The sequence below is a fragment of the Sorex araneus genome, chromosome 1, assembly GCF_027595985.1.
Source record: "Sorex araneus isolate mSorAra2 chromosome 1, mSorAra2.pri, whole genome shotgun sequence".
Classification (NCBI taxonomy): Eukaryota; Metazoa; Chordata; class Mammalia; order Eulipotyphla; family Soricidae; genus Sorex; species Sorex araneus.
Window position 1 is genome coordinate 150,700,506 of NC_073302.1, and position 11,565 is coordinate 150,712,070.

At 50.8% G+C, this 11,565-nt stretch overlaps 1 protein-coding gene across 2 annotated transcripts; it reads left to right on the forward strand.

The window, feature by feature from the left end:
• The first annotated feature begins 421 nt into the window (after window positions 1–421).
• Window positions 422–10,458, forward strand: TMEM171 (transmembrane protein 171). Of its 2 annotated transcripts, XM_055123691.1 has the most exons (4): window positions 422–1,070; window positions 5,878–6,019; window positions 9,018–9,022; window positions 10,250–10,458. In XM_055123691.1, exons 1-4 carry the CDS (start codon window positions 422–424, stop codon window positions 10,435–10,437), a joined length of 984 nt encoding a protein of 327 aa, XP_054979666.1. In that variant the 3' UTR covers window positions 10,438–10,458. The 2 variants fall into 2 exon arrangements, with proteins under 2 accessions (XP_054979666.1, XP_004608567.2); XM_004608510.2 differs by lacking the exon at window positions 9,018–9,022 and having other exon boundaries at window positions 10,242–10,458.
• The last annotated feature ends 1,107 nt before the right edge of the window (window positions 10,459–11,565 follow it).

The window sequence follows — 11,565 nt, forward strand, 5'->3', positions numbered from 1 at the left end:
TTGTGTATTTTTGTTTTGTTTTGTTTTGGCCCAGAGAAGTGAGTTCATTAGCCTCCTAACAGGAAAAGCCAGACCCAGTCACTCTTCTCGTACAGTGTGTGGTTGTTTTCCAAAACAATTTGCTTAGATGCCTGGCCATCATGTTTCTTCTTGAATATCTTCATTTGCTCACATGTTCGGGAGTTTCTGAATGTCAGTCCTCCTGCGTCATAAACTGCTTTATTGTTTTAGGGCTGCCATTGTCTGAAGTTCCAGCACCGCTGATTCTGTCCTCGTGTGATTTCTGAAGCAGTCCAGTGAAAAGAACAGGGCAGGGCAGGAACACCTGTGCCCACTTCCATCTCTTGGGTTCTGTTTGCAGAGCTTTTGAAACCACTGGAGGGAAGGAAGCTGGGCCGGGCCGGGCAGGCCGCCTCTGGTCATGTCTCCAGCGGCTGCTGTGGCCACGGCCGAGCCCGACGAGGACCAGCGAGACCGGCGCACCAGCAGGCTCATTTTCTTCTTCTTCGTCTTCGGTGCCATCCTGTTGTGTGTAGGGGTCCTGCTGTCCATCTTTGGGTTCCAGGCCTGCCAGTATGAGAAACTCCCAGACTGCAGCATGGTGCTGAAGGTGGCTGGGCCGGCATGTGCTGTGGTGGGGCTGGGGGCCGTGATCCTGGCCCGCTCCCGGGCCCGGCTTCAGCTCCAGGAGAGGAGGCAGCGAGGCATCCAGCTGGACCCCGACCAAGCCTTCCTCTGTGGGGAGAGCCGCCAGTTCGCCCAGTGCCTCATCTTTGGATTTCTGTTCTTGACTAGCGGCATGCTCATCAGCATCCTGGGCATCTGGGTGCCCGGGTGTGGCTCAGCCTGGGCACAGGAATCCATGAATGAGACGGACACGGCTGAGACAGAGCCCCAGATCTGTGGCTTACTGTCCCTGCAGATCATGGGGCCTTTGGTTGTGCTCGTTGGATTGTGTTTCTTTGTGGTTGCCCATATTAAGAAGAAAAACAACTTGAATGTGGACCATGAGGCCTCGGAAAGTGAAGAGAGGCAGACTCAGAGCACGGAGCCTGTGCAGGTCACTGTGGGTAAGTGATGCTTTCCACTCTGCTGTGCGTGTGGAGGGCAAGAGCTGTGCCTCACAGCTCAGCTGGGCTGCCCTGGGCTCTGGCAGACATGCTCCCCCTCCCTCTCCCTCCCTCCTTCCCTCCCTCCCTCCCTCCCTCCCTCCCTCCCTCCCTCCCTCTCTCTCTCTCTCTCTCTCTCTATCTCTCGCTCGCTCTCGCTCTCACACACAGTGCTACTGTGACTCTTAGTTCTGTAAAGATCCTTATACATACCATTACCCACCCACCCCCACAGCAGCCAAAACTTTAGGACAGTCAGCAGTGACCTTGACAGGGGTCACAGAGCAAATGTAGAGGAAAGTGAGAAGCACAGTGCAGAACCCCTTGGAATCTCTGTAATCTCCTGGACCTGTTCAGGGACCCAGGCTCTGTTATTCTACACCTTTTGGCACTTTGTGTATTTGCCGGGGCTCTCACCCTTGGCGGGCACTGCTGGCTGTCCTCTTCCATCGTGTAGCCTCTCCCGGGCTCAGTTTGCACAGTATAGAATGAGCTTCAGAGTTTCTTGGGCTCCTTCCAGAGTCCACATGCTGGAGTTTCAAATGGAGTCCATCTCACTGCATCATCATCACAAATTTTAGAGAGGGTCCCTCCTCTTGCAAAAGGCTGACCCTGGTTTGATCCCTAGCACCCTATATTGTCTCCCAAGCCTGGCCAAGAGTGATTCCTAAGCACAGAGCCAGGAGTTAGCCATGAGTACTACTAGATGTGGCCCCAAACCAAAAAACAAAACAAAAATAGTGAGGCTTATGCAATGGGAATGATTATGCGGTGAAATAAGGTATCCAAAGGCCACTGGTCTTCTGTGGACTCAAAGTTCTTATGCATGGATTTGCATCTTGTTCTTCATTTTCTGCCTCTTAATCCTGGGCTTCAGCCTCCTTGCAAGGTTTGGAAGCAGTGGAGTAGACCCAGATGAAATGTAGCAACAATGGTCACTTCTAAGTGGGTGACTGTTACTGTATTATTGTCATCCTGTTGTTTGGGCACCAGTAACGTCTCTATTCGTCCCAGCCCTAAGATTTTAGCAGCCTCTCCTTATTTGTCTTTCCCAACAATTGGAGACTCTTTCAGGGTCAGGGGAATGAGACCCATCATTACTGTTTTTGGCATATCAAATTCCTTTTGGCTCCCTGGTGTCAGCAGCAGAGCTAGATTATGGTTCCCCAGAGGCAGACTACTCAGAACCACACAACCAAGGAGAAACCCTGCTCATTTCTGTAGACCCCAGATCCTGGTTTTATTTGTTACTTTCCAGCTTTTGAAAGGTTAAAAGCCCTACAGCCAGTCTTGCCAAGAGAATTCCATCCCCTTCTCCATCCACCCAGGGACACAGTCCTAGTATCTTATTAGAGATGAAAGTGAGTCCCCGGGATATCAAATGATATGCCCAGGGCCACTCACAGCAAGTGTTAGAGCCAGGATATGAACTTGGAGGTGGCGGCACACAGCACTGCCCACAGAGCACCGGGCCCTGAGCACCAGCCTGATTGGGTCAGTGGGTTCCATTCCTCCCAGACCTTTTGAGCAGCTGTTACCTAATGAAAGTTTGACTCTCGCTTCTGGATATTTTCAGGCCTTTGCAGAGCACAGTGGGCTTCTAGTGCTTCTGGGACACCCACTTTGTTGAGAGTGTCTCAAAGTGTGCTCTTGTTAAGGTTTGGTGTCTGGCCTTCCGCCTGGTCGGGGGCTGAAATCAGGGCAGGAGCAGAGCCACCCCAGGCAGTCCTGACCTCATGGAACTGCCACAGAGTTTAAAATCCTTAACACCTGGGGGCCAGAGTGATAGGCCAGCAGGTAGGACACTTACCTTGCACGTGCCTGGCCTGGGCTCAGTCCCCAACACCCCATATGGCGCTCTGAGCCCCACCAGGAGTGATCCCTGACTCCAGAGCCAGGAAAAGAGTAAGCCCTGTACTGGCTAGGGTTGGCTCCAAAACAAAACAAAACAAACAAAAGTCCTTTCCACTTAACCCCTTAACTGCCACGAGACCTGTGAGAAATCTGACTCCCCAATTTTTTGGTTTTCTGGGGCAGCATTTAAATGGATAAATGGTTTTGTCTTGTTTTTACTTTGATTTTTTTTTTTGGTCACACCTAGATGCCCAGGGGTTACTCCTGGCTCTGCACTCAGGATTAACTCCTGGCGGTGCTCAGGGGACCATGTGGGATGCTGGGAATCGAACCTGGGTCTGCCACATGCAAAGTAAATGCCCTACCCACTGTGTTATTACTCCAGGCCCGGTTTTGTCTTGTTTTTAAGCACCATCGGTAAGACATTATGGTGAGTTGTGCCTTACAAGTTTTGAAATTGGGATGATAAGAAATTCTGGGGTAGAAATCAGCTGACGGATAGATCCCACCTCGATCCCACCCCCACAGAGCAGAGAAACCAAGACACCTGATACACTCCATGCTGGCTCTGAAGCCCCGTTCCGTACCCTGGGAGGTGTCTGTCTGTCTCCAGTATTAAGCCTTGTAGGACCAGGTGGAAGAGAAAGTCGAGCAGGTTAGTTACCCGGTGTAGACATGACAGGGGAACAAGCTCAGGAAATAGCAGCGACCATGGACACTGCCTTGTTTGTTTAGAAGGTGACTGGCTGCCCTGGTGACCAACACCAGGATCTTTTGTTCTAAGGAGTAATTAAAGTGAACTCTCACCCTTACTTCCTCTGGCCTACCTCCACCCTCAGACCAATTAAACAGGGCCCCAGCCAAGTTTGTGCTTTATCGAGGTTAAGGGAAGCCCTGTGTAGCAGATGCCCGGTGGCTGTCTCCTGGCGGGAGAGAAGGCCTTGGCACATTTTCTGAAGGTGTCCTGATGGGGCTACCAGACACGGTGTCAGTTGGTGACTTGCAAATCAGTGTCATTTGCTGGTGGGCTGTGAGGGAGGGAGCTCCCCAGGGGAGGTGTGGGGGTGGAGCGCCTGCTAGCAAGGTGAATGCGGGCGAGGCAGGCAGGCAGGCTCACGGTCTGCACAGGGCACCTGCTTTGGCTGAGGCCAACTCCCACAGTCCCTGCCAACTGGAGCCCGCGAAGTCTTGAGACTCCTGCCCCTACTCGGGCAAGTGTCAGACCTGGCTCCCGAAGCAGCCCAGTGCCCTCCCTGCATGAAAGCCAGGCCCTTCGCTCTTCCTCCAGTGCCTTGGTGGTTGCCAGCTGACCCCGGCTTCCCTTGGCAGCGTCTGCAATGCTCTGGGCAGCTCATGCTTGGTAGGGAAAGCTGAGCATGGCTTTGAGCTCATGTTTGGTCCCTCGTGTCTCCTTCCCCGAGGACTAGGTTGTGTTCAGGAGTGGACGGTCGTGACAGGAAAGCAGACCCACCAAGCTATTGGAGTTTGGCCTTTTTTTTTCTGATGACGCTCTTGTGAAAGGTAGAAGAGAATCATTAGGAGCATAGGCCACAGTGACACAGAGCAAGAACGGGCTGTCTTTGTGCCTTCTTGTCCTCTGTCCAGTGGCTGGAACTGTGTTTGAGGAACATGCTTCGCCAGCAGTGTACTTTCAAACCCAGGGCCTCGCATAGGCAAGGCTGAGCCACCTCCCCTCGCCTCCAGGGGCAAAGTTGCTTTTTTAATTTCAGTTTTTAGTTTTGGGCCACACCTGGGAGTCATCAGGGCCTACTCCTGGTTCTGTGCTTGGGAGTTGCCTCCAGTGCTCGGGGGACCACGTAGTTCCGGGGATGCCCCCCAGGCCTCCTGCATGCAACACTGTCTTTGAGCCATTTGAGCTGTCTCTCCAGCCCCACTTGGGATACATTCAAATTTTTAAGTTGAAAATGAGAAGAGCTTCATTGGCAGGAGACATCCCAGGGAAGGTCAGGCACTGTAGCAGATGCAATACAGAAATGCTTTAGCTCAGGCTTGCTGTGACATACAGATTCAGTGAAAACATGGTGGTCAGGGGCTGGAGCGATAGAACAGCGGGGAGGGCCTTGCATGCAGCCAACCTGGGTTTGATCCCTGGCATCTCATATGGTCCCCTGAGCACCACCAGGAGTAATTCCTGAGTGTAGAGTCAAGAGTAACCCCTGAACATCGTTGGGATGTTCAGAAAGTCAAAAAGAAAGAAAACATGGTGGCTGATTATGTGCAACATCAAAGTTGCCATTTAGCTTTTTAAAAAAATCATGCAGCGGCCACACCAAGTAGCACTGGACATCAGTTTGGGTCATTCCTGGGCTGTTCATGTCTGGAAGTGCTCAGGGATCCCCAAGAGTATTCAGCAGTGCCAGGGGTCTAACTCAGAACCTCACCTGTGCTAGGCATGTGTTCTGCCACTTGAACCATCTTCCTGGCTCCACGGAACTGTTCTTTTTTCTTTTTTGGGTCACACCCGGCGATGCACAGGGGTCACTCCTGGCTCATGCACTCAGAAATTACCCCTGGTGGTGCTCAGAGGACCATATGGGATGCTGGGAATTGAACCTGGGTCAGCCGCGTGCAAGGCAAACTCCCTACCCGCTGTGCTATCGCTCCAGCCCCGGAACTGTCCTTAAGTGAGCTCTGGCATCCAGTACAATCATAATTTTGTGCAGTCCTTTCCACTATCAATTCCCAGGGCTTTTCATCATCCCAAACTCAAACCCTGCGGCAACTATTCTGGTCCCTCTTACCCCAGGTCCCTAGAAACCTTTACCTCTCAGTCTCTCCAAAACTTATAGGCCTTTATACGGCTAGGCTGAATAGGGAATTAATTTACTGTCCTCTTGCTAATTGACTGGTGTTTGTCACTCATCTGTCTCCATGCAATGTCCTGTTTCTGTAGGTGATGCTGTGATAATATTCCCCCCACCCCCACCGCCTTACTTTCCCGAGTCTTCAACTTCGGCCAGAGCTTCAAGTCCCGGGGGTAACAGCATGCTTCCGAGTGAGAACCCACCTTCCTACTACAGTATTTTTAACTACGGGTAAGACTCTTGGTTTGAATGGTCGGAGCACACGTTTAACCTTCCCCATCCAGGCCTGCATCCAGGCCACCTTCGCTCCAAGTAGGGACAGGAGCCAGTGTCAGAGTCTAAGTGTCTCCTTTGCTGACAGTGTGTCAGAAATACTGCCGTCCCCCTCACAGCGTCTTCCAGGAAACATTGGGCAATGACTAAGTTAAAGATGATGCAAGTGTTGACATGGAGGTTTATACACGGCCTTCTGGGGCATCTTTGTGGGTTTATAGAAGGAGGTATTCATTTGTTTGTTTGTTTTTGGCAGGGAGCAATGGGGTGAAGTGTTGACTCACACCCAGAAATGCTCAGTGCTCTTCTTGGTTCTTTGCTTAGGGGTCATTCCCATTGGTGCTCATTGGACCATAGTTATTGCCAGGTAGCAAACCAGGGTAGGCCCCATGGAAGACAAGTGCCTTAACCCCTATACTCTCTCTTTAGGCCTGAAATAGAAATTGTAAGGCAAATATTTCTCATGACCTGAATCTGGCTAGAAGTTAAATAGGGGCTGGAGCTATAGTACAGTGAGTACGGCATTTGTCTTGCATGCAGCCAACCCAGGTTCAATTCCTGATACCTCATGGTTAACCTGAGCCTGCAAAGAATGATCCGTGAGTGCCAAACCAGAAGTAAAATAAGCCCTGAGTATTGCTGGGTGTGGCTGCAACACCTCCACAATTAAAAAGAAATGATATATATATACATATATATATGAGAGAGATGCCCAAGTGAATGCAATTAAAAAGTCATTAATTATCATTTATAGTGATTTATTTTTAGAAGGAACTTTTTTTTTTTTTTGCTTTTTCAGTCACACCCGGCGATGCACAGGGGTTATTCCTGGCTTTGCACTCAGGAATCACTCCTGGCAGTGCTCAAGGGACCATATGGGATGCTGGGAATCGAACCCGGGTTGGCCGCGTGCAAGGCAAATGCCTTACCCGCTGTGCTATTGCTCCAGCCCCCAATTAGTTTTTTTTAAATCTTTCATTTTGTGTAGTGTTTTTGTGGGTTAGACGGGGGTTGGACCACACCTGACTCTGCTCAGTGGTTGCTCTGGGTGGAGCCCAGGATTGATCTGGGGTTGGGAGGACGCAGACTAGTGCCTTAGCTCCCTTAGGACGTATAACAGTCTTGGGCCAGACTTCCTAATAGAGCAGGGCTCTGAGTGCCCACACTCCAACCCTTGCTCTCCTGGGCTTTGCGACCTGGCTTGAGGACAGCTGGGTACCCAAGGACATGTTCAGCCTGTGTGGAAGGGGTGGCCGTTCGAATGGCGACTGCTCGGATCAACCAGTTCCCTGAGCTCATCAGCCTGGGCTTTGTCTCTCACTGTGAACTTGTTCCCAGGCCTGAGGAAGAAAGAGGCCAGGAGATAGAAGACCCACCACACCTTCTTTCCTACCTTTCCCAGGAACCTCCAACGGGAGGTACCCCTGGGGTCCCACTGAACACGCCACATCTATAGGCTTTTCCTGGAGGCAGAGGGGTGCCGACAATGGTTGGAGAGTCAGAGTGGTGGCCGGTGGCCGACTCTCAGCTGGAGGTCACTGGGCCCTAGAACTGTGTTGGTTAGAAAGCAGGGTGTGGGAGGGACTGTGGGAGGAAGAGACAGGAGTGTGACGTCAGGGTGAGTAACAGGCACAGTGGAATGTCCCTGCCGCAGGGGGAGGCACATGGGGGCCCTGGAAGCGGGAAGCTAGTGGAGAAGCTGCTGCTGCAGGTGCAGGGAGAACGAGACTCGGGTCTCACTGAGTCTGGGGAGAGACAAGAGGCTCTGGAGCTCGAAGCAGGGAGGCGGAGAGAAAGGTGTGTTAGGAAGGCGTTCTGGGAAGCACCAGGGAGGAGCAGGGTGAGCAAAGCATCTGGGACTTCCCCAGGGGCAGTCAAGGTGGAGGAAGTGAATAAAGCATTGCTGGGAAATCTCACCGGGCAACCTGTGAGGGATGAGTTGGGTCAGTGGAACCAACTTTCGAGATGTTGAAGTAGTTGGGAGAGTGGCTCGGTAGTAGAGCATCTACCATGCATGTGTGGGGCCCTGGGTTCTATCCCTGGCATTATAAAAAAAGGAATATATATATATATACACATATATATATATGTGTGTGTATACATATATATGTATATATTTGCAACAAATATATATATATATATATTTGCAACCAAGGCTGAGCATTTGCCCATGCAGGAGGCCCTGGGTTCCATCTCTGGCACCACATGGTGCCCTAAGCACTACTGGGAGTGACCACACACTGGGCATAGCCCTGTGCATTACTCAGAGTAGCTCCTTCCCAAACCCCTCCTCCCACTCCACACCCCCAAAAAGGATGCACTTGTTTGATTTTAATTTAATTTTTTTTAATTTGGGGCAGAAAGTGTTGAATCACACCTAGTGGTGCTCTGGGATGACTCCTGCTCTGTGCTCTGGGGTCACTCCTGTGCTCTTGGTGATCACTCCCGTGCTCTTGGTGATGATAGGGTACTAGAGATCAGATCAGGGTCAGCCACATGCAAGGCAAGCCCCTGAACCTCTGGACTATCGTTTCCAATGTTCCCTCCCACCCCACCCCCTGCCTTTGCTTTAATCAGAGCCTCCCTCATTGTTCCTCAGGGGTCCAGGGAGGGGCACCCCAGCAGGGTTAGTGCTCAGAGGCACAGGCGTTACCCCTGGTGGTGCTGGTGGCAGGGGAAGCAGAGAATGCTGTGGGCCAAGTCCGAGGCACCTGCAGTTTGGGAAGCTGGGAGAAGCCACAGTCAAGACCCCGTGCCGGGGCTCAGTGCTCAGTGCTCACTCGGGCTGGGGGCCCTGACCTTCTTGTACTTTCCATGAGGGCACCATGCTGCAGCCTCGTGCAGGTGGAGGCAGAAACTGGTGCCCGTGGATCAAGGGGAGGTTAGGACATCTACGGTTGTGTGAGTGAAACTCATTTCTTTTCTCCAACTTTTTAGAAGTTCATCTGCTCCGTAGGAGATGTGTGCCTGTTGGCCTAAAAGCTGCCCTGCTGCAGACACTCTGGTGTCTGTGCCAGCCTGGCTCTCCTGGTGTGAGCTCTGCCGTCCCCACTTTACAGATGAGGGCATGACGCTCCAGATGGCGGTGAAACAATAACGCGCCAAAACTGCTCTGTGAGAATGGGCGGGTGTTCCCCCCCCCCCCAGCAGGTTGCCTCCCTGCCCCTCTTCATTTTGGCTACCTCTTTTTTTTTTTTGCTTTTTTTGGGTCACACCCGGCGATGCACAGGGGTTATTCCTGGTTCTACACGCAGGAATTACTCCTGGCGGTGCTCAGGGGACCATATGGGATGCTGGGATTTGAACCCGGGTCGGCCGCGTGCAAGGCAAACGCCCTACCCGCTGTGCTATCGCTCCAGCCCCCTGGCTCCCTCTTTTAAAAAAAATTTTATAAAGTAGTTCACAATCGTTGATTACATTTAATATTCAAACACCAGTCGCACCACCATTGCACCTTTCCACCACCATATTTCAGATGTTTCCATCCCAAACCCAAACTCCAAAGCAGAACTGAAATAATATAATAATATATTTTGTATTGTTTGCTATGAAAAACTGCTGAAAATGCTACAAAAAAGTTTCCTTAGAGGAAGGAGTGTGAAAATTGTTGTTCGATACTCTTCAAGTATGGGTAGCGTGTGTTGCGCGGCCAAATTTGCTTGCTTTGCCTCCCTTGTGTTAATTGTCTCAGAAGACAAAAAGGCAATATGTGGTGTGTGTGTGTGTGTGTGTGCATGTGCGCGTCTGTGTGTGTAGTGTGTGTATGCGTGTATGTGCATGTTTTGTGTGTGTTCTCTGGATAGCATCTGTGTGTTGAGACTTCCTGTCTTTTCAATAAGGGAAATAGGCCAGAGAGACACTGCAGGGGTTAAGGCACTTGGCTTGCACACGGTTGACCCCACTTCTACCCCAGTGCCACATATGGTCCCGGGAGCCCTGCCAGGATTGAGCCCAGAGCACTGCTGGGTGTGCCCTCCCCAAGCCAAAACAATACGGGAAGAATGACAGGAATAAGATCATCTTAAGGTTACAGTCAGCTCTGAGAAAAGAAAGCGGTAAGGACCCGAACCATAACTGATCGTAGACCTGTCAAGTGCTCCAAAATCAGCTTAATTTGACCTATGAAGAGGTGGTGGTTCTTTTTCTCTCCCCTGAGTCACCTGTTTCTCCTTGTCACCAGGACGCCAGTGCCCAGGGGCCAGGGTGCGCTCTCTGATCGAGAGCGAGACCCCATCTATACTATTTCTGGGACAAGTTTGTTTCCTGAGACCTCGCACGCATCACACCTTTCCTCAGAACTGCCTCCCCGATACGAGGAGAAAGAAACTACGGCCACCTCATCTTCATCTCCAGCTTCCCGCCCTTCCCCTCCGTGACTGAGCAACTCCAGTTTTATATGTAACCAATCATTATTTTATTTAACTTGTCTTTTTTTTTTTAATAAAAATAGATAACAGGCTGGGCTGTGTGTTGAATTCCCTGGTACATCACCAACACCTGTCACAAGCTCCTGAGAGGTTGTGGGTGCTTCTGGACAGTGAGAGGCGGAGCAAGCCCTGAAGGTCTTGGAGGGTCTTCCTGAGGGGCTGGGATCCCCGCTGTGGGTGGGGAGAGAAACAGGCTCAGAGGAACAAATAAACATAGCCAAGGTCACATCCCTTCTAAAGGGCGAGGCTGGGTTTGGGACCCATCCTGGCGGTTTCCGGGAGCTCAGGTCCTCAGCCTTGTCAAAGGGCAGCCTGTGGTTAATCTTTACCTAAGGCCCCTTCTGCATGCAATGTTAATTGCTTGTGGGCAGAGAAATGAGCTCTTCCTCTTTTTCTTCTCTTCTCCCCTTCTCTTTCTTGTGTCTTATTTTTTCTATGCCTCTTTTTTTTTCTTTTGGTTTTGGAACACACACACACACACACACACACACACACACACACACACACACCAGTGCTAATTCTGGCTCTGTGTCCAGGGATCATTCCTAACAGGACTAGGACTGAATGTGGTACTGGGGAATGAATCCAAGTCAGCTGCATCCAAGGCAGATGCCTTAAGCCCCATACTCTCTCTGGCTCCTCTTCCTTATTTTTTCCTTTTTTTTTTTTATTTCAAAAGAAGGTAGGCTAGGGAGCCTCTGCTATCACACTGCTATCCCAAAGTTTCTATTTTCAGGGCATGTTTTATTAATTAAATCCCCCTTCCCCCCTTTTCTCCCCATTCCACCATCCCCAGGGTGATTAATATTGAAATGGTGCCCAGTTGCTGCCCACCAACTTCTATTGTTGAGGCTTTTGTTGAGTGGGGTCTTTGGTATGCTCAGGTCCTGTAATGGATGCTTACTTGAATTTGGATTGGAACTTTTTTAATAGCTAAGTCTTAGCTATTCTGCCTGAGAGAAACTGACTTTTAGAGTACAAAATCTGTAGTAACAGCATCTTGGACCGTAAAAGTTGATGGAGCCAAAAATATGAATTTTTATGTCTCTTACACAAGCTTCAATTGCCTCAAGGCAG